Source organism: Astatotilapia calliptera, chromosome 8 (genome assembly GCF_964374335.1).
Source record: "Astatotilapia calliptera chromosome 8, fAstCal68.1, whole genome shotgun sequence".
Taxonomy (NCBI): Eukaryota; Metazoa; Chordata; class Actinopteri; order Cichliformes; family Cichlidae; genus Astatotilapia; species Astatotilapia calliptera.
The window spans coordinates 2,456,298-2,480,237 of NC_137429.1; the positions used below are offsets into that span (position 1 = coordinate 2,456,298).

At 44.1% G+C, this 23,940-nt stretch overlaps 1 protein-coding gene across 1 annotated transcript in view; it reads left to right on the forward strand.

The window, feature by feature from the left end:
• Positions 1–9,321: 9,321 nt before the first annotated feature.
• The window catches only part of htra1b (HtrA serine peptidase 1b), a 30,069-nt gene continuing 15,450 nt past the window's right edge, over positions 9,322–23,940 (forward strand). The window contains exons 1-4 of the mRNA XM_026177837.2: positions 9,322–10,078; positions 18,899–18,998; positions 20,125–20,239; positions 21,069–21,158. Coding sequence (XP_026033622.1) covers positions 9,619–10,078; positions 18,899–18,998; positions 20,125–20,239; positions 21,069–21,158 — 765 coding nt within the window. The 5' untranslated portion in view covers positions 9,322–9,618. The remainder of the gene's footprint in view (positions 10,079–18,898; positions 18,999–20,124; positions 20,240–21,068; positions 21,159–23,940) is intronic.

A 23,940-nucleotide genomic window follows, 5' to 3' on the forward strand; every position in this document is an offset into this window, starting at 1 on the left:
CTCTGGCACAAAGGAGCAGATACCAGTCCTGATGATGGGTTAATGGCCTTCTATGGTCGCCGTGCAGCTCTCCTGAAGTCACTGACTTTAAGACTGTGCTGAGAGACACAGCGAACCTTCTGGCTGTTGGACTACCTGTGCAACCGACCATCAATATCCCAGGAGTTTCACTGATGTGATTCTATAATCCAATTTGTTGCTTTCATTTTTTGCGCAGTATATAATGCGAAAACTAAACTTCAAAGTAAAACAGGAAGTTACTGTAGGACAAATAACAGGGCAAAGTTTAGTCCTGCTGGAGCCACTGAGGTTTACACCGATGTGCAGGCTGATTTCACAAGACCTTAAAAAGTAAAAGCTGCTTTTGATTTTAGACTTTAGCTTCTGAATTTTATCATGAATTCAATATTTTATGACATCTCTGCACCTATTGGAGACATACGAGAACCAGTCATTTAAAGAAGTATTCAAACAGGAAGTATCATTTTCTACAGGACTACAAAAAAATAAAACACCTGCCTAATGTTTGTGCGGGACCTGCTTGTGCCTGTGCATGGAGGTGAAACCACAGGGATGTGCGGTGCTGGCTGAGACTGGGAAATGACGGCAGATCCTGAGGGTTCAAAGTTTGCACTTCTGCTCCTCGAGTGACTGATCGGTGTATGTGTGATGCTGCTGTGAGAACTGGACTCACTGAAATGGACCTCTTTGTGCTGTTAGTGCATTTTTAACATTTCTGATAAATCATGTGACTTCCTGTGTCCTGCAGACCAACTCTGACCTCTGGCTCCAGTGTAAGGCTTCTGTCTTTTATATACAGTCTCATGCTGAGGTAAGCTCAGAGACACTTTGTAATCATTCCGAGTGGTGAAGCGCAGATAACAGTGAATACAACACATGCCAGAGTAGACAGAGAAATAGCAGTGCATGTGCAAGTGTGTCCACTAGGTGTCACTGAGCTGTATGCTGTAAGCCTCCTCACACACATAGGTGCCTCCCTTTAGGCACTTTGTCCTGACTTACAGTTGGAAGAAGCCTCCATTCTTCATGCAGTGGTTTCATCGGGTGGAGGCTCTCCAAACGAACTCTTGTGAGGTGCTCGCTGGTCATTAGGTCATGAGTTCCTGAGCATCAGTCCCTTAGCACCGTGAAGAGTTACATAAGATGTGTGATTAATCTGAGTGGACGCTCGATGCAGAGAGCACGTCCCCCATTGGCTCACTCAGACTGCAGTAATGAATCTAAGTTGGACTGCTCTCTGGGGGGGGGGGCTGACTGCATAACTGTGGGGAAGGATAAAGCAGCTCCATACAAATCTGTATCACATAAAAACTCATTGCCTAATAGTGTGTTGACCTTGTTTCACCAGCTCAGCTATGAGCCATCAGGGAGTGTCTGTGTTCCCGTGCATGCTGAGGATGTTCAAGTTCTAGCAGACTTTAATCTGTTTGTAGGGCTGGCGAGTTTCTCGGTTTCTTTTTATGCCACGTTTCATGGCCATAAACCTGCCGCTGCCACGTGGGACAGTCACCAGTGTAATAGACAGTGACCATTCAGAGTGTATGCTGCTCCACACTCAGCTTTAAACGCACACCACCATCCAAGTAGTTGTAGTGTGGCCCCCTGGGCTCAGAAATGAAGGGTAAATGCCAAAAGTGCAGTTCCTCTATTGGCCACTGGGGGCTCCAAAAATGCCTCAGTCTCCATCGGTCCCCATAGACTCTCATGTTAAAATGTACAAGTTTAGAGCAGAAATAAACATGTTTAGCTCCTGCTATAAGTAATGGTTTTGATTTCTACGGATAATTTCCTTTCATGATAACTGTGGAGAGGCATGACTTTATTCATAATGCATTCCTTTGGATGCTAGTAAGATCTAAAGTTCCATCCAAAAAGCTTCTGCCTCAGATTGGGTGTTGCTGTCTCAGAGGAGCGGCGTGTAACGCAGCCCAAAGACAGAGCTTAATACATACAACCAAGTATAAAATGAATGCAGGTACCTTTGGAAAAAATAAACTTCAAGACTGAAAATAATAAAATCGGTTTAACATTATTTTAAAATAAAGACCAATAAGGGAAACGTCTTCACATAGATGTGGGAGTGAAAATAATAATAATATTAATAATCTCAGCAGCCCCTCTGCATACATCAGAAGCTGCACAGAAATGGAAACATACAGCAGTTTAAACGTACATTCATGAGGATAAAGGGAAGCTCGTTTAGTCTGATACGTAAAGGCGCCAGGAGTTAATGGAGCTGCTGGTGTCTAAACACTGTCCTCACCTCATTATGGAGCAGCTGCTCTTCTCCAGCTGTTACAGGCAGCTCAGCTAGAGGAACTCTGGCTTCACATCGAGTTTATCTAAGCTTCCCTAAACCTCCGTTATTCATTTCTGGGGATAAATCAGACACCCGGCGAGTCTCTGAGGTCTTTTAAAGCATCTAATCTGTGTTATTATTAGCTAGCAAGACACAAAACAATAAAAATAGATTCACTGCTTTTGAAAAACTCGAGCTCCGTGTTTCACTCTGTAAATACAGATGGAAGTAAATCAGATGAAGTGCAGGGTTTGATTGGAGGTCTGTCAACAAATCCCCAAAAGGGACTTTTTATTTCCCCATTTATCTGCCAACTACTCCCAACATGAGCTCTACAACTGAATACAGTGTCGTCTTCTGTATTATTTTTGTGCTTCTTTCTCCAGTGACTCATTGATCCATTTAAACCCAAAGCTGTTCAAAGGTTGATGTGGCTGAAGTTCACTTCAGGTCAGCCCTTCAGCTCAGCCAAAGACCAGCTCAGCAAGTGCGGGTAATGGACCTTTTGGAGCGAGCAGCCTCCGTTACAGATGCTTCGCTCGTGTGGACTGTTTGTTTCTCCTGATCAAAAAAAGACCTGAAATCTCCTCCAGATGAAGTTGTTAGTTTGTCAATGAAAATAAGAGGATGTGATGCTACACGATGTGGAGATCCGGCCTGACCTTTGATTCAAGTGTGTGTGTGGTAGATCTCTCAGCTCAGCATGACCCTACCTCCCCAAGGTACAACAGAATTCAGCGTCCTACTGCCGCCATCTTTGATGCTCACCAGTTAATGCTTATTTCTTGCTTGTGGTTCAGCAGACTTTTTCTTAGTTGGGCGGTGTTACTGCCTGGAGTGCTTTCCCAGTAAAACCACAGCAGTTCTTGGTGCATAAATGCTCCACCTCTGGTTTTAGTACAGGGACCCGATTGGAGTCTTTGCCAGCCCAATTCTGGCCCCCGGACCTTATGTTTGACACTCCCAGCTTAAAGAGAAAGTAAAGAGATAAATTATTTTTCTTTTAAGGCAACAAAGGACGTTTGTCTGTCCGCCTGTCGGTCCTCCCATGTTCTTCTAATCTCACCTTAAGCTCAGTCTTCTGGTCAGGCTGACCTGATCAGAGCTCGTCTCACAGTCTTAATCTGACACACGAGGAAGCTTTTTTCTCCTTGTTGCACAACCTGCCGTCCTCCCCACGCTGGATTAGATTCAGTCTATGCTGATGTTTTGTTAGAGCTGGACTGCAGCCACCTCTCATCTGTTTAATGAAGACAAACTTAACAAAACAAATGGGAGTGAAGGATGGGCTGGCCCTGGATTTATATTTCAGTGGTCCCCTGCTAATAGAATTTAGGGGAAAGGACCTCGTGTTCCTTTACTGAAAGAGAGAGCGAGACAGAAACCAACCGGTGCTGCCAGCTGATGATTTAAGAAAAAACTGTGACACCACCAAGAAGAGGAAAGTCCCACTTCACTTTAAGACCCGTGAATCCATGTATCTCCACCTCAGAGATGATTTAGTGTGTAAACAGAGGCGGTGATGAGGGAGTGAGCAGCTGGCGTGCAGGTGGGTGTGGAGGTAAGGTGATGCAGATGGCGAGAACAGCGCAGTAACTACAGCCTCTGAAATGACCGCACAGTCATAAGCTCTCCAAATAATGACCACACTGTTGTTTTGTTCCGACTCCATGGAATGACCAGGCGGCTCCAGAATTCCAAATCCAGTGGTTGTGATGGTGGCTGCCGTCAGCACATATATACAAAATGACCAGAGGACATTTAATAACCGATCCATGCCGATTTATTCAAACTGAAATCCCGACGAGCATCATTTCTGGCTGTTTTGTCAAACTCTTGTCCTGATTTGACCAGCACGGTGAGGAAACTGCAGCTTCTTCTCTGGTTTTCTTGATTTCAGAGTTGTGATGTCTTTTTGTGGCCAATCACCTGCAGTCAGTGTGAGTAAGTGAGTAAACCTCAAAGACGATGCAGCCGGGAAGCAAAATGCTGCAGAGCGGCTCCAATGTGAAGACTTCAATCGGACTGTTTGGGCAGATGGGAGGAAGAGGAGGAGGTCTGCATCATCTTACGGACAAACACACATATACAAACACAGCCACACATATACACAGCACACTCTGTGCAGGCGCGACAGCTGCACGTTAACCTGCGCCAGCTCGGACTTTGTTGTTCTCTCTCTTGTCTTTTTCACACTCTCTCGCTCTCTCTCTGAAACTCGAACATGCACATGCATAAATCAAATCGTTATTGCTGACTGACTCAACTTGAGTGGAATTAGACTGCTTTTCACACGCTCACGTGCACGCTCTGTGTTTCTGGGAAAAGCAAAAATGTTTGAATTCCCTCCAACGGTCTTCACATCATAAACACGAATGATGAGCTGTCCAAGTGAAGCTGGAGCCGGGAAGAGGCAGGAAGGCCGAGGACAATTCCACCGGGACTGGAGCTTCTTGTACTTTTGTTATATTTTATCTGTTTAATATTAATTCTGACTCATTGTACACATGAGTCACGCTTCAAAATCGTGCCTCTAAAGTCAGTCATGAACGTCCAATCCTAACCACAGACATTGGTCGGGAAAGCTGGAATATGGTGAACGTTTGAAAACATCGTGTTCTGTTTCATATTCACTTAAAAGCTGCAGAGAAATTAAATACTGCAAAAAAGCTATTTAAAAGCATGGGATATTTGCCATGTTTGATCCTGAACAGAGAGGAAGAGGAGTTTATTGCTCCAAAGTGGACATAATTTCATTAAACAGTGGAAAGGTTCTGATGAATTCAGCCAAACTTCTAAATGTTCTTTACAGCTACAGCACAGGATCGTGTGACAGCAAATTACAGATCCAGCAGTTGGTGTGCGAGCAGAAGAATCACATTATGTTCGCTTACTCTGTGCATCCAAGATTTAAAAACACGTAAACTCTTGGCAGGACAGACAGGTGGTAAATTATTCCTCATGCTGCTGAGGATCCATGAACTCTTTGAAAAGTCCATCAAGATGACAAGTTTTTCACTCACAATAATTCCACATCCACAACTGAAGACGTAACTCTACTGGTCAGTAACGCCTCCTCGTAGTTGTCTGGTAACTCTTGAGTGACCACTGAGTGAATTGTGTTTTGGGGATCAAAGCCAACCAAATCCCTTATAGGATCACAACCCCCCCCATCTATATGAGCTGGTCAACGCTTCTTAAACCTCTCCAGTCACCAGTAGCAGCCCTTAACTGTCCCATGGGAGCCCTTCAGTGATCACAGAAACCCATTAAATGATCCTCCTCCTTCAGTTAGGAGTGGACCTGCGTTAAAGTCCAGTGAGTGCTCTAAGGACCATCTGAATCACTTAGATGATGGCTTTCAATCACTCAGTGAGCACTGGGTAAGACCAGGCACATTGAGGCCTGACAAAATGTGTCAGAAGTTCTTTGATTGATAGAAATAGCAGGTTTATATTCACACCTGAGCAAATGGGAGCGTTCAAAGTCTATCACTGAGCCTGGAAACTGTAGCAGAAAATCATGCAGGCCCTTCAGGCACCAAGCCCTCCAAGAATCCATGAAACTCATTCAAGAACACGTGAAACTTAAGTTTCACCTTCAAAACCCACATGAACCCTAAGCTCCTTAAGCAATGACCAGCCCCCCACCACAGCATCACTGTAACAACTTTAACGTCTCCATCTCCTTCAGTGACCACTGCAGTCTCCCAGTGGTCCAGATTCCCCCTCAAACACCCTTAAACTCCCTTTAAAGAACATTAAAGCCTCTCGAGGTCTTGAAATACTTAAAAACACGTACACCCACATCTTCGTCTTGTTAAGTTGCTGAGCCCTGACTTCATCCATGCAGACCCTCTCAAGTGCGTCTCTATGGCGATGAGGGTGGCAACAGGAACACACAAACACAGAGACAGAAAGATGGATGAAAATCCCCTCTGCATCATGTTTTTCTGGAGGTGAGGGGCTGCAGCAGGAGCAGCTGAACTGCCCTGAGGGCTGACGTCTTGAATCATTTGACAGGGTGTTTACGAAGTCACGCCGAAAGCCTAAAAGCCTCTCTACTGGCCTCCAGAGGCGGAACCGCTCATTACAACATCACCACACAGACCTTGCATTCAAACCCTTTGAGTTTTTAAGAACTCATCCATTGTGACGTCCTTAGAGTCACGATTACAGGTTCATTTGATGTGAATTTGTGAAAAGGGAGCCAGATTATATTGATCTGTGCTCGTCTATATAAAACAAATCGTCCTTCTCATATTAAAAAAAACTTTGATCATGTTTAATTTAAAAAAAAAGGTGACAAAAAATATGGAAAAGCATAACAAAAAAAAGATGTAGGTAGTGTTTGCTAGTTTTTCTCTACTTTAGCACAGGAAAGATGGAGGATGAACTTTGTTGATGGACTCTGGTGGGTGGAGACAAACGCCAGCACACGGCAGGAAGAAGACACTGGAAACCCAAACTTCAGCCAAGCGAACATCACTTTACACGGGTGGATTTCCCATCATGCTGAGAGGAGAGAAAGCTGCTTTTTATCCTGTTTACCCAGATAAAATCAAACCAATCATGAGCTTTGATTATAAACCCAGCTGAACACCTGACGATGCTCTCCACCATCATCAAACTTCATCTCTCCAGAGAACTGTATAGCTTATATGTGGAGAACAACACCGTCCCGAGATGCTTCATGCCAGCTTGTCCTTTCAAACTGTGTTTCTCACACATTTTGAATATTTCATGGGGACAGTTTATAGTCTGGAAACAGAAAATTTGTTAAAAACTGAAATATGAGTCTCGATCGTGCCGTGTGTGTCTGAACTGTTTGGTCACTAAAATGCAGAAACTATTTAACACATTAAAACCTGGACCTCAGCAAGTTTCAGCTGCATGTTTAGTTAAGACACACACACACACACACACACACACACACACACACACACACACACACACACACACACACACATATTCACTCTTGTGGTCAAATAAGTACATAACTCACTGCAGAGTACACACACATACACACACTGTGTGAAGCCTGGTGTAGAAAACTTAAAGATCAAAAATCACAGCTCTCACTTTCACCCTCTCTCTCAGATTTATGTGTCACCACCTTCATTCCAACACACACACTCAGTGCACACACACATACACACACACCCATCGCTGATCGGACTCTGAGTGGGTTTCCTTGGCTTCCTCCTGCATCGATAAGTCTGCAGCTGCTGGAGAGGTCTGACTCAGCAGGTAGTCGAGTCTGATGAAACTGGGGTTTCATTATCATAAATGTGTTTCATAAACATGAACTGAAACACAGCCTGCGTTTCAGCACCTCCAGCGCTGTCGCCTGCAGAGAACCCAAAGATCTGTTTGTCTCGCAGAGTATCAAACACTGGCATGCATTAATCGGATTATGTCACGTATGATGTCAGAGAAATGCTTTTCATTGAGCGTTCAGAGGTTTGGGACAATTGATTGTTTCCGTAACGAAGCTTCAACCCAGCTGTGACGTAGCAGCTGTCCTCTGCACAGATGTTACTGCTGCAGTTTCTGAGAAGGAAGCAAAGTTCCTGACAAATCAGAGACCGGGCTCGTAGAGAGCTGAGAAATGTGTTTTTTGATGGAGCTTATGTGATACGAGAACTCAGAGAGCAAACATCTGTAACTGTATCTGTTCGTTTCTGCTGGTTGCACAGTGTAATTTATAAGATTTATAGCTGGTTGAAGAGAGATTACAGGAAATGTTTAAAAGAACCAAACAACATACAAACAGCCTCTGCGTTTAACCAAAGTCCTTCCACACCAAAGTCTTGCCACTTAGCAGATACCTTGAAATCCTGCCAGGAGCTTAACTGGGCAGCTAATTTTACATTCACTTAAATTTCAGCGGTCACAGGACACAAAGAGGTGTTTATAGACTCAGCAGCAAAATCTGAAACCCTGCTTACAAAAAAGTGCTGAATTTGCTCTGAGTTTTAAGAAAGCTTATTTGTTCCCTTGCAAGGATCACTTCTGCCACAATCTCTGCAAATCCACAGATTTCAGTTCATGGTTTTCTTGATTCTCTCTCTCATAATGGATCTGTTCTTAAAAAGAGCAGCAAAACAACAGTTTTCTTGCACATGTCTGCAAAACAAATGCTGCTGGTACATTTGGACAATTCGAGCAGGCAAACATTTCAATCACAGTGCTGATCTCTCTCTGTTTTGCTGGAAAAATCAATCACTGTTGCATTAACTGACTGCAGGTCAATGATAAAGGGCTCCCAGCAGCAGCGCCTAATGCAGTATAAAATTACAAAACAAAAACGCACACAGAGGAATGAGAAGAGGAATTATAAAGCATCCGTACACTTTGTTTTAGCGCTGGAGTTTATAACAACTATCTGTATTCTTTTGCCCATAAAAACAGTTGTCATCCACACTTATATTAGTACTACTTCATACATGTATTTTTCTTTTAAAAACAAACAAACAAATAAATAAATAAATGAAATTATTTTCTGGAGATTTTTGAATAAACTTTTAGATTCGTTAAGTACTTCTAAGTTGAACTAAAAAAAATCGAACCGTTCACCTCACTTTATTTATAAACTCCAGTTCACAACAGTTGTGTAATATTGTGTAAAACACTTGATTATCAGACAGAAGAGCCCAACATTTGCATGATTCCCTTCCAACAGCTCTTGGCGATGGTGGAGAGGAAGAACTCCCTTCTAAAGGGAAAAGACTTCCAGCAGGACCCAGGCTCAGGCAGGGGCAGCCTTCGAGCCAATGATTTGAATGTAAAGAGAGAAGAAGATTTGACAGCAAAATCTATTTAAAGCACCAAAAGTCGGCAGTGTGCAGGCCGAGTATGTGATGCAATCTGTTTTTATATTGTTTAAAATACTTCATAAACCTTTTATGAACCCTTAAATCAGTGGCAGCATGTTTCATAGGCTGGTCACATCATAGCTGCACAGCTCTGAAATCAGATCCGTGGAGTTAAATGTGCAGCATTTGAAACACAATTCAATGTCATTTTTCTAAATATGTGTGTGCACAGCTTCAGTCACATACACCTCCACCTCCTCCTCCCTAACAGACGTCACTCAGGCCCACCAATAGCCTCCTGTGTTTATCCTGCAGCTTTTATAAACCGGCGCGGGGAGCGAAGCGCCACACTGCGTAAGCCAGTCCTCCGGTGAAGGTTCCCTGAGCTCCACGCTGCCCCAGAGCACACTTTAAGACTCTTACAGCAGAACTCCGTGTAAAAGTTAACTGCAGGTCTGAGTTTCTGTCGGACTGTCCCATCATGAGTCTCCGGTTTGTCCTGTGCGTAATGGCCCTGTTCGCCTCCTCTAGCCTGGTGGCCGAGGCGCTGAGAGCCAAACGCCTCGCCATCGGCTGCCCGGAGAAGTGCGACAAGTCTCAGTGCGCTCCCATCCCCGCGGACTGCCTGGCCGGCGACGTGCTGGACCGCTGCGACTGCTGCCCGGTGTGCGCGTCCGGCGAGGGCGAGCAGTGCGGCGGCACCGGAGACCGCGATTGCGCCGAGGGGATGGAGTGCGTGGTGAGTGACGGCGTGGAGGTGTCGGCCACTGTCCGGCGGAGAGGAAGCGCCGGCGTGTGCGTGTGCAAAAGCTCCGAACCCGTGTGCGGCAGCGACGGCGTCTCGTACCGGAACATCTGCGAGCTGAAGCGCGTCAGCAACCGGGCCATGAAGCTGCAGCAGCCGCCGGTGATCTTCATCCAGAGGGGAACCTGCGGGAAAGGTACGTGTGAGTGCGTGCGCGCGTGCACGAGAGAGATTATAGCTTAAGAAGAAAGAAAAGGTGAAGCAGGACTGTGGAAGTTTAAGTGCGCACACACAAAGCCTGAAATACGGCAGCAATGTGTGTGTGCGTGCATTCATTTCTTTGTGGGGACCAAAAATTGGAAGTTTACTGTACTTGTGAGGACCAAAATCCTGGTCCCCACAAGTTTCAAGGCGGTTTTGAGACTCAAAATGTGGTTTTAGTGTCAGGGTTACAATTGGGTCATGGTGAGGGTTAAGCAGTCATTATTAATGGTTAGGGTAAGGTGCTAGGGAAAGCAATATGTCAATGAAATGTCCCCACAAGAAACGAATACCCGACGTGTGTGTGTGTGTGTGTGTGTGTGTGTGTGTGTGTGTGTGTGTGTGTGTGTGTGTGTGTGTGTGTGTGTGTTGGCTCTGAACTTGTATGACCTCAGCAGGAGTCTGAGACTGAACTCTCGCCCAGCAGAAAATCATCAGACGAGCATCCAGAATGAACCCAAATCGCGTGAAGAATGCATCCTTAGATCTCAGACAGACTGGAGTTAACCCTGACTCTGCGTCTCCTCCCAGCATATAGCAGCACACAACCATAACCTCCAACATATAGTGTCTGATTAATCTGGTGGCCTGTGGTCTAGTAAACATCAGGTTTGGTCTCCAGCTACCTCGTTGTAGTTTTTCACATAGAAAGTAGAAGTAAAGCAGCAGAAGACTGTCACGTTTAAAAGCTGCAGTCACACAAACTGTACCATTAATGATCTCCCGATAAATAATTTGACGTCACCTTTCAGCATATTTCCAGCGTGACCCCCCCCCCCCCCCACAAACACGCACACACACACACACATACACATGCTTCACTACATTTCGCTGTTTATACAGCTTAGAGATAACAAGGTAATTAGTGATTTCTCCCAGAAGACAATCGTGTTAACTAAACCTAAATGTCTGCGGTGGTACAACAGGAAGTGTTTTGGAGGTTTATGGGAAAAAAAGCACTTTTGTTAGACGTCTATAGATAAAATCACAGTCAGTATATAAAAGATGGAAAGATGGATGTGGCCACTACAATGTCACCCACATTGTTCTGGCTGCTTGAGATTCTTTTTGAACATTTGAGTAAGAGATAAAATGCTTTCATTTAACTCTCAGTATCCTTAGTCCTTAAGCTTAGCCCCTACGCCTGAGAAGCAGAAGTCACAAGGCAAACTTGTTTGTAGTGAAGAGAAAGGCGCGCTGCCATATCGTAGCCTCTTCCTATCTGCTAGGCCTGACCTATCCTGATTGGAGTCACTGAGCTGGACCGCTCCACCGTGTTTGAGTCTTGCTGTGTGCTACAGCCCATCCGAGTTTGTGTCACCCTGTTGCACCTGTACAGTTTATGAAAACAAGCTAATCTAACTGGTAGCTGATAACTTCTGCCCTCTTGTTCATATTCAGCCAATTCTTTCTTGCAGGAAGCCAAAACATTTAAAAGTGAGCCTTCAAAGTCAGGTCCAAAACCAATGGGTGATGTGAAGCTGGCCATCTTTTACTTACAGGCTGTGGTGCTTTGACACCAATGAAAACCTCTTAGTGACGAATGAGGCTCTGAGTTTTTGTAGCTGCATGTAACAACAACAGACAGTTTAACTGCATTATAGTAAGTTAAAGCATTTATCTGACATCTGTCATAGCAAACTGCTCTCTCATTACATCTGCACCCTTCTCTCTTTCTCTTTACATCTGCTGATTGGCCCAAAACGCTGACATGGAACATGTTTCCACTAGGGGTGCAACGATATTCATATCGATATTGAACCGTTCGATACAGTGCTTTCGGTTCAGTTGTATCGAACAATACAACATTTGTAATTTATTTTATCAACTTTCCTTCTGACGATGCTGTCTGTGTTGAGCGCTCAGTGAATCTGCGTTCGACTACTCCGCCTAGGCTGCACTGTCGAGCGCAGATCCACTGAGCGCTCAACACAGACAGCATAGTCAGAAGGAAGAGAGCAGGGCAAGCTAGCAAGACAGAAGTTAAGCTCTCCTTGCAAGATGGACCTCCCCCACTCTCAGATCTGGCGTTTGGAATTATTTTGGTTTTCATGTGACGTATGACCCTGAAGGTAAGAGAGTCATGGACTAAAGTAAAACAGTATGTTGGATGTGCCGTGCAATGCTCAGTTACATGGGTGGGAGCTAGTGTGTTAGCGCAGTTAGCTCGTTAACACACTTGTTGGCTGTCTAGCCCCATGCACGGGGCTAGACAGCAATCGTGGGGCGATCGTGGCTCAAGAGTTGGGAGTTCGCCTTGTAATCAGAAGGTTGCCGGTTCGAGCCCCGGCTCGGACAGTCTCAGTCGTTGGGTCCTTGGGCAAGACACTTCACCCGGTGCGCATTCGCTGTCAAAATAAAAAACACGCACAAGGGTTAGGGTTAAATTTAAAAACTGTACTTTTGAGTTAAAATATATATATTTATAATTTTAATAAATGACAAATTAAAAAGGCATGAACATTTTTTTGTATCGAAAAAATATCGAACCGTGACACCAAAGTATCGAACCGAACCGAACCGTGAATTTTGTGTATCGTTGCACCCCTAGTTTCCACCCATAAACCTGCCTCCCTCCTTCTCTCGCAGGCTAATGTTATCTTAACGAGGCCATAATTTCTTGAAATTAGGCCAGGAAGTCCTGAGTGACTGCCCTGTGCTATGAAAACAAATAGGTTGTCCTGTGAGACTCAAAGAGTCATGAAAGGATTTTAAGAAGTGAAGCCACACAACCTTCAAAGCTACAGCTGTAAATACAGCAGTTTGCTGATGCAGTTTGATTCAGATTGTGTGGGGTGGACTTTCTCAAGCAAGGTCAGTGTCAGCCTCCTCCTCCTCCTGCGTCTTCTTTTCCTTTTTTCCTTTTATCCATCTAATGTCTTTCTCCCGTTCCCTTCCTTCACCTCTTCCCTTCCCAATCACTTCTCTGACCTATTTCACTGAGAGGGATGTCCAAACCTCTAAAACGCCTCTTTGCATTTGATTTGATTTGAACTTGAGTTTAGGGAAAAAATCTGGACGATGCCACAATGAGTCTGTGGTGATTCATCTCTTGGAGCTGATTGGCCAATTGTATAACTTCCTAAACAGACACAGATCTAGGTCACACAGATATTTAACCCAGATTTGAGGGGATCAAAATGTATTTCTCCCTTTTTTGTCTTTGACTGCTTCCATGTGCAGACTTGCGGGCTGTTTGCAAGATTGACAGGCTTGGATACAGAGTCAACAAAACACAGTCGCTTGGTGATTCAGCTCCTTCTTTCAGGAGCTGGAGGGCTCACTGCCTGAAAACCAGGCTACTGTTTGATGTTTGAGAACAGCACATGTAACTCCGTAAAAAATAAACCCACAAAAATACTAAAAGCGTGTTACTGGAACAGGTTAAAAATAGTTTGGTACAGCTATTAAAAGCATCCATATGTTTCATTTTCATAGTGTCAGAGACAAATCTTGCTCTTATATAAAATCAATAGCCAATAAATAAGCATTAATTACAGTTTTTAATTAAGTTACATGGACATCATGCTTTACAAACTATGTGAGAATAGCAAACAGTCTCTCTTTAAATATGTCCTGACTTTGTCACACTCAGAATTAGAGGTGCAGAAGAAGAACATTTCTATCTCTACAAGTACAGTATGCAAAAATGAACCTCTAAAGCTCATTACTGTACCTCAAGGTAATCATCTGTACCTTTCTGAGGGGAAAAACATCACATATCTGCACTTTTAAGGAGCAGTGTCAGTAGATATCTTTGCTCAGCCAAATAATTTTTAAGTTCTGGCAAGTTTCATTCTGCACTTGTCTTCAATATCAGCAGCGCAGTGGGTCAGCGGCAAACACTGTCTCCTCATAGACCATCTTTGTTCTCTCTGCACCTGCTGGGATCTTTCCAGCTGCTCTGGTTTTTTCGCAGCTCGACTCAAATTTACTTACAAAACACATTTAAAGACAACTCACTTTGACCAAAAGATAGAATGAGTCAAGAAAAAACACAATAGATAAGAAATGACTAAAATAATTGTTAGTAGCTGCTAAACATAGATGGTTGTGGGCATCACATGTTTAAGGCTGGTTCCTAAGAACAGGTCCATGCATATCTGCTTTAAAGACACTCAAGGTCATCTTCATGTGCACTTCTGGATTGTTTTCAGTGGCACTTCTATGGATCGCCCACTACATTTCCCCTGAGTGTTCTCCAAAGGACAGCTCAGGACTATACAGCAGAAGTCCACTCTGATCATCTGACCCCGGGGAATAAATTCATGGTGCACACTGCTGGTCGTGGCTGGAGACCCAGCTGTCGGCACACTGCCGCGAGCAGTGGTATCACTGCAGAGGCTGGGTTGGCTTAAATGAACAACAACAGCCATATCCATTTAAACTCTGTCATCATTTGTGAGCAGAAACTGAAGTGAAAGCTCTCCTTGTCGGACCAATCGGGGTCGCTGACATGTGAGCATTGGTTGTTTACAGTGTGCCGGCTTCAGCGATGCTCACTGCGCCAGTGTGGACATGGCCTCTGTTGACCTCACGGCGTGCAGTGCTGTTACCGACACCTGCAGTGCGTTTCTTTGCACATCTGACTGACTCCATTCAGTTCACTTCAAAGCTGCAGCAGCTGGCAAACCGCTAATCTGCAGCCGACCAGCCAAACCCACATCAGCACATACTGACGGTCAGCTGCAGCAGAGGCTCAGGAAAAGTCATCACAGACTCAGACTGACTCAAGCCTGGACTGGACTGATGTGAGAATGTGACAGCCTCAGACCTGAGTTGTGTCCAAGTGCGTGTATCCATAAACAGCTTCACAATAGTCTTTCTTCTTCTTTAACACTTTTTATGGCACATCTGCAGCAATCTGGACCTAGCATCGCACCTTCATTGTTTTAAGCACACATTGTACCTTTATCACGTTTTAAGACCACATTCCATCAAACAGTCTTGTTGCCTCTGGTTGAGATTAAGTGTTTTTTTGATCAGCCAAGCTCCTTTTAAAAGGGATCTTTGTTTTTTAAGTGCCCACCATGTTAGCATTAGCCAACCTCTGATAGATGATGCAGTCGGGCTGAGGGCTGTTGACATCCTCAATCCAGCTAAAGCCTAAAGCTTAGGGGTGGCTTTCACCATAGTTTGTGCTGACAGCATTTCTTCTTTTCTTAAAAAAATTGGGATTTGTGTGGATTTTTTGGGGACTGGTTCACACAAGAAAGTGATCTGTTTCCACTCTGTTTTCTTTGCCATGAGTCAACATCTTTAATGTGTCCATTCATTGCTTTTTGCACAGCTGCAGTAAAAATTGTTTGCCTGAAAAAAGTTACATCTTCATGTGGCTGTCAGTGTTTCCTTCCCTCCTTTGTTCTCTTTCCTTCCCTCGTTAGTGTCTGATTGAGTTCACCTGTCCCTAATTGCCCTTCTCCTCTTGGTGTTTGCATTTCATCAAAATGGCTCCACAAGTTTTAGTACCTCCCAACAAAAACTCGAGAGGAGAAACATGAGGACAGAGCAGTGGAGGCAGCAGCAGACTAACAATATAAAAGCCACACTTAGAGTCTCATTTTAAAGTAATGCCATTTAAATGCACAATAAACTGTTTCATTATGGCCGACTACCAGTGTAGAGGCTCATTTACAAATACAGTCTATTTTCTATCTATTTTGAGGTCAAAGGACAAGTTGCTTCTTGTCTTTTTTCCAAGTGAAAGCAGCGTTATCAGCAGAGCTGGTATGAACTGCAGCGAGGTGATCGCTATGAAGAATGAGGTCGGGATTCTTCATGATTCATGGAGATAAAATCTGCAGACATCTGAAATATGTGGAGGGAGTCAGCTGAGATATGATACAGTATGATCCTGAGATCAGTGACCCTGAGGACAAACAGAGATATGCCTTCACTGTCGCTCTGCTCTGTCTCGTGTAGTTCTTTCCAACGGTTTGCTCAAAAGGAACTCGGGTCTGTTCACACAGCTGCTAGATGGTGGGAATGTGACGCTTCAAAGGCCCCGATTAACATCAAGGAGGTTAATGGTGGAGAAATTGATCACTTATTGGAGAAAGCCACAACTAAACACCAATAAAGATGAATCACCACCTAAAAAAAGAAAAAAGTATTGTGAAAGTCTCTTTTAACTTGATCACACAGCCCGCAGCCCACCACATGGTGGGGGGAAGTGGCCTATTACAAAGATGGTGCCACAAGTTAAAGGAAGCACTTGAAATCAAACATCTCTTCTGAGAGAAACCTGGAGCACTTAAAAAGAGCCGGAGACAACAAGAAGATCCTTTTTTTAACTTCAGTGGTCAAAAACTACACGTATGGATTTACCAAAGTGGATCAAAACAGCTTTACAAAAACCACCCATCCATCCATCCATCCATCCATCCATTCATCCATCCATCCACCCATCCATCCATCCATCCATCCACCCATCCATCCACCCACCCATTAAACCCTCCATCCATCCACCCACCCATCCATACATCCATCCACTCATTAATCCATCCATCCATCCACCCGTCCGTCTGTTCATCCATCCATCCATCCATCCATCCATCCATCCATCCATCCATCCATCCATCCTTCCATCCATCCATCCACTCATTAATCCATCCACCCATTAAGACCTCCATCCACCCATCCATCTGTCGATCCATCCATCCATCCATCCATCCATCCATCCACTCATTAATCCATCCACCCATTAAGACCTCCATCCATCCATCCATCCATCCATCCATCCATCCATCCATCCATCCACCCACCCATTAAACCATCCACCCACCCATCCATACATCCATCCACTCATTAATCCATCCATCCATCCATCCACCCGTCCGTCTGTTCATCCATCCATCCATCCATCCATCCTTCCATCCATCCATCCACTCATTAATCCATCCACCCATTAAGACCTCCATCCACCCATCCATCTGTCGATCCATCCATCCATCCATCCACTCATTAATCCATCCATCCACCCATTAAGCCCTCCATCCACCCATCCATCTGTCGATCAATCCATCCATCCATCCATCCACCCATTAAGCCCTCCATCCATCCATCCATCCATCCATCCATCCATCCATCCATCCATCCACCCATTAAGCCATCCACTCATTAATCCATCCACCCATTAAGACCTCCATCCACCCATCCATCTGTCGATCCATCCATCCATCCATCCACTCATTAATCCATCCATCCACCCATTAAGCCCTCCATCCACCCATCCATCTGTCGATCAATCAATCCATCCATCCATCCATCCATCCATCCATCCACCCATTAAGCCCTCATCCATCCATCCATCCATCCATCCACTCATTAATCCATCCACCCATTAAGACCTCCATCCACCCATCCATCTGTCGATCAATCCATCCATCCATCCACTCATTAATCCATCCATCCACCCATTAAGCCATCCATCCACCCATCCATCTGTCGATCCATCCATCCATCCATCCATCCACCCATTAAGCCCTCCATCCACCCATCCATCTGTCGATCAATCCATCCATCCATCCATCCATCCATCCATCCATCCATCCATCCATCCATCCATCCATCCATTAAGCCCTCCATCCATCCATCCACCCATTAAGCCCTCCATCCATCCATCCATCCATCCACCCATTAAGCCCTCCATCCATCCATCCATCCATCCACCCATTAAGCCCTCCATCCACCCATCCATCTGTCGATCAATCAATCCATCCATCCATCCATCCATCCATCCACCCATTAAGCCATCCATCCATTAACCCTTCCGCCCGCCGTCCTACCTTCCATCCATCCATCCAAAAAAATCTTTTTTTCTCATAAGTTGTAATTCTTTAGTGCATGACCACGATTTCACTTCACAGCTTCTTTAACAGCGGTACGATAACGAGACTGCATGCCACAGAGCTGAACCTGTCAGTGCAACCATGTCACTGGCTAATATTTTTGGTCACCATCTTTGGCATTACTGAGTTCACCTGTATATGTCTATGCAGTAGCTCCATGTCTCCTCACTTAAACAAAGAAAGCTCTCTCTAGTTTGTTTAATGGTCACACAAGTGAAGTTTGAATGGTGACTGGACTGTAAGCACTGTTGTTTAACAACTGCTTTTATGTCACACCGCTCTGAGGAATCATGTTTACGACACACACAGATGGCAGAGGCTGTCTGCTAACTGGCCCCGGCAGATCTGAGTTTCCAGATGTTGCAGCACCTCTGGGTTGAACCAGGAGGGGGTTATGTAAGGCGACAGTGACAGTTATGCAGGAATAGCCCCGCCTCCCCCCCCCTGATACCTCCGCATCTTCTGAGGCGCTGAGTCATTTCCTTTGTTTTCTAAGCATCAGTGGGAGCAGCAGACAGGCTGCAGCTGCTCGCATACGTGCGCTTCATATACACTGCACTCCACATCTGGATGTGGTTTAACACAGCGGCTATGGTTTGGGTCTCCTGAACCTCATGCAGTCACCACACTGAAGCTGAAAGTCTGACTAATACTAGATGATGATTGTTTGCAACATTTCAATTTTCTTATCCAGCCTCTTATCTCCTCTGTGACTGCGGTCGGCCAAAATCCACCAGATCTTTCCTCCCCTACAGCTGCTGATTGCAGTCCCTTTCAGAATGCTCACAGTGGATTACTGTGTGTGTGTGTGTGTGTGTGTGTGTGTGTGTGTGTGTGTGTGTGTGTGTGTGTGTGTGTGTGTGTGTGTGTTACGATACAGTGACATGGTGTTTTACTCCCTTCAGGTCAGCAGAACCCCGACAGTCTTCGCTACAAGTACAACTTCATCGCTGATGTGGTGGAGAAGATCGCGCCTGCTGTCGTTCATATTGAACTGTATCGCAAGTAAGAGTGATCCAGACATCTGTAAACCTTTAAAATATGGATGGGAGCCTTTATAAAGTTCTTAATTGTCGGTTTAAGCAACGCATTGCCTCAGTGGTTGCTTGCCTGGATTTTTTCCAGGAGTTAGTTTCTTTGGCCAACGAAAAAACGCTGGGTTAACCCGGCCTGTTGTTACCGGGACAATCTCAGAGAGCAGAATTTTCTTTTTCTGGTTAAATCAATCAAAACAATCATAATGTGTTGAGTTCTTCAGGTTTTTAACTACCAGTTCTTTTCTAGAATGATCAGCATTTGTTTGGTTTTGGTAGATTCGCCACTTTTAGTCACAGTGAAATGTGATGTGAGGTTCGTGGATGCTGTCTTAATGATTTTAATGATCCTTGGACCTTTCTCAGATCATCCAATAAGCACAGTTGAATGGATTGGAGTACATTGTTCGCTGATGTTTATGTTCCAGAAACAATAAATTGAGACAATGTTGGGTCCTCTCACTGAGTCAAAGATCATTTTATTTTACAGCCAAATATCTTAAAACTAATGACACGTGTTTGTTTCTTTCCATGCTGAAGAGTAAATGTTAAAGCTACAAGCAGAACTTTAGACTTGGTTTTTCTTAAATACAGTTTAAAATACCTCTTTACACCCTTACATCAAAGCCTGCTCTTTCAAATTCAAATTCAAATTCAAATTTTATTTGTCACGTACACAGTCATACACAGTACGATATGTAGTGAAATGCTTGGACAACTGCTCGTGACCTAAAGAGAACAAAAAAGGAAAAGGCTATGAATAAGATAGGAAATAAATATGAAAAATTAAAAAGGGTAAATTTAACTAGGAAGGAATAAGATAAAGATAAATATATAAATTAAAGTTAAATAAAATAACTGTACAACAAAATACACAATATAGAACTATATAAGAATGTATGAAGAAATCTAAATCTAAATAAATATATACACAATAACAGCAGCTGTACAAGTATTAACCGGAAATGAAGAATATAGTGACCAGTGTTGTGCAAAACCACTTTAGTGATCGATCCATCAATTGACCATGTCCACTTGATGTTGTTTGAGATCAGAAGTCAGAGCCAAGCCTTTCGTCTCTCCCTCTCTCTTCTCAGGATGATGTTTTCCAAGCGGGAGGTTCCCGTAGCCAGCGGCTCCGGGTTCGTTGTATCAGAGGACGGACTCATCGTTACCAATGCCCATGTGGTGGCCAACAAGCACAGAGTGAAGGTACGCAAACTGTTGGAAACGTCTTCACAACATCCTATTTCACTAGCCATTATGTTAAAAATGTATAGCAATGTGTTCACATCAAAATAGCTTTTGATGAAAACTAACTGGACTCACTTAAGCTACAATCCTTATCTTGTAAGATGCAGTGGCTGCACAACCTGCCATATAGTCAGGACCAATAGAGAGTAGCATCAGTGACAACATATGAGACTAAAAAAGTCAAAAACAGCATGGAAAGAACAAGCTGGGGTTGGGTGGGTTGCAAATAAGCTTGCAGACCTGCAGGCAGAATTGTGTAGCTTCATTTCGGTTGGATATGTAGGTTTGTGGATAATGGCCTGAAATCCGTCTGTGCTGGTTTAAACATCATCATCATGAGACAAGGTGGATGCTGTGGATGCATGGACTGTAAATAAAAGATGGAAGTAGCTTTTGATTCTACTATACTAAGTGAAGCCAGTGTGAAACTGTCGTAAAGCTGTATTCTTCTTATGGGCAATTTCTTTGGCTGTAAACGATTTATAGTCTCTGGCCATTATTTTCTCGTCCTATTGAACACAACCTAATACATTTCTGTAAGTTAATCCTGTTTAATGTGGTGCCACATGGGCATGCAGGATCCCCCGGTGTCAGAGTCAGCTCCTCGGTCATCATCTGGTTACAACAAGCAACGACGCTGATGGCCGAAAATGCTCACCGCTTTAAAAACAGGACTTTGTTAACAAACTGGCAACATCCTGGTGGCCTCGTCCATCTTTTATTTACAGTTTATGACCATTTTGGATCAGGACATTGAGTTCTGATCAGATCTTTTAATTTCCTCCAGGTGGAGCTGAAGAGCGGAGCCACATATGATGCCAAGATCAAAGACATCGACGAGAAGGCAGACATCGCTCTGATCAAGATCGATACACCGGTAAGCAGGCAGACGCTTGGAGAGCGAGGACGCCCCTATTTCATTTTCTTTTTGTTCTTTTTTCATCTTCACGTCAGCTCCATCTCAAAAGTTCGCAGTTGCTGGAGCAGAGAAAGCGATCCGAGCGAGTTAGCTGGAAAATTTACTTTTGCAGCTTCATTTTTCCACCTTTTTTTTCTTTTGTGTATTTCTGTATTTTCTGTTTTAAAATTTAAGATAGAGTTTCTCATAATCCCTCGTTTCTTCTCACCTCTTTGCTTTCTTTCGTCTCACTCACTTTTATTTTGCAAAGCAAGCTGTTGAATATGTGCATTTATACCCTGTTGTGAAGCATGTTTTTTGTGAACATTTATCTGAACTTCTGCCTTTGATTTTGGCTCCGAAAGATCATTCTGGGGCAAAATAAAGTGATGAGTCATGAGAGTGGGTGTGAGTGGGGCAAGTGGAGACAAACGGAGCGATTTGGTTTGGGGCGACTTTGAGTTTTTGCTTCCTCACACTCTTTGTTTTTTTCTCTGGGATGACCGGGCAGCCAGATTCAAGCCAGGAAGAGAGGTTTTTACCGACATTTATGTAATGGGACGACATTTTTAGAATGAAAGGGTGGGTGCGTCCCATTATGTCCAGACAGTCAGAGCTGCTACATCCTGTGCAGAAGTCTGTCCTCACACGTCAAATTCATGTATTAAAACCTTTTATGTGAAGTTTCAGATTTAATACTAAAGTGAAAACAGGACAGATGCATCTGTATGCAGTCTGTGTTTAAAGACAGGTAGTTAAAGTCATTCATCATTAAAGCAAATGATGTCCAGCTGTACTGAGTTGCATAAAGCAAACAGAGTGTTTTATGCAACTGTGATCTGGACTGCTTTCATAAGACTGGAAACCAGAAGAAAAAAAAGCCATAAAATGCAGATACCACAAGACTCTGAGTCCGCGCACACAGGAGTTATAAAAGAATTTCTGTAGCAGTTCTAGGAGCTCCGAAAATGTGAGAAAACAGGAAATGAATTGAAGGAAATGAAGTCCAGCTGTACTTATGAAAGCAAACAGGGCGCGTTATACAAGCTCTGAGCCACACGCCGTTTTCACAATATCAAAAACACAGACTCCACGTGTTTATGCATTTGGAGATTAAATTATTATTGCACTACTAATCACCAATACCAAAGAAGAAAAGTCCACAGTAACATAAGAAGCACACACCAACATAAGGAAGTTCATATTCAGGCTTTAAACCAAAACCCCCAGTTTGTGATAACGGTATCACAACATCACTTATTAAAGTCTCTGCTAAGCCGCTGAGCACACTCACATGACACCTGCTGCCTGCTCTAACCAGAGACCTGATCACAGTGTGTCCAACTCCAGGCCTCGAGAGGCCAGTGTCCTGCAGGTTTTAGATCTCGCCCGGGTCAACACACCTGAATCAAATGATTAGTTCATTCCCAGGCCTCTGAGGAGGTCATTTAACTATATGAATCAGCTGTGTTGGATTAAGGACACATCTAAAACGTGCAGGACACCGTCCCCAAGCCTGGAGTTGCCGACCCCTGCCTTATCAGGTGAGGATGGTAACATGGTGAAATTTTTTTCCAAAGAACAAAAAAAACCACAACGCTTTTGCAAATAAGACGAGGTTCTTAAACATTTTGAGCTGGAGTTAATTAATTTTATCACATGTGTGCTGTGTGGTGCTGTTTATTTCTAACACACTGGGAGCTCAGAAACTTTAAACATTAAAGCTTAATGCCCGACAGCCTGATAAAGGAGATAAACAGCACTAAACAGACACTGTGATTGAGAGTATACAGCAGGGTCCCCAATCCCGGTCCGCGGGAGATCTAAAACCTGCAGGGCCGGTGTCCCTGCAGGTTTTAGATCTCACCCTGGGTCAACACACCTGAATCACATGATTAGTTCTTTAACAGGCCTCTGGAGAACTTCAAGACATGTTGAGAAGGTAATTTATCCATTTAAATCAGCTGTGATGGATCAAGGACACACCTAAAACCTGCAGGGACACTGGCCCTCGTGGACTGGGATTGGGGACCCCTGGTATACAGTATATACACACTGAGGTCTAACTGACAATTAGACACAGGTGAAGACAATCAAGAGGAAGACAAAGACGACAAGATTGTTGCAAAACCCTGGAATGGGACTTTACATCCTCAGGCCGTGGGTTTGAAATCACTTGTAGAGCTGAAACAATGTGAACCATTCCATCGACTTCTTTCTTGTAGTCAAAGCAAATCAATCTGCATGTAAAGTCCAAAACAAACTCTGGCACACGGTCTCTGCTCTGTGGTCTGTTAGACGTTTAGACCTCCAAAGGTCAGGTGCGTGCAGGAAGTTTCAGGAAGCTTTAAACACGAGTACGACTGGGACCCTGAAACTGATGGTGCAGCTGACTTTACGATGAGCGAACAGGAAGTGCAGAAACTGCAAACTCATTTCCAGATTTGAGGGCTGCTGAATGTGACACGATTTAGAGCTTAACCACGAAATCTCGTGAAATTAAGCAGGGTAGTGTAAAGCCTTATGAGTACTCAGAGGTTTCACCAGTTTATTCTGGCGTTTCAGCTTTGCAGCTTTCAGAGTGAGACATGATTGGACTTTATTCCCAGAAAAAAGCCTGAATCCAGTTACGTGTTCCAGTTCTTCACACTTACGTGATAAAGCTCCGCACAGAGACACCATCGCCGTAGGATGTGACGTCACGTTTTGCCCGTCAGAAGGAGACGGTGGTGGTTTCAAGTGGCGTGTTTGGCCGTCGGCG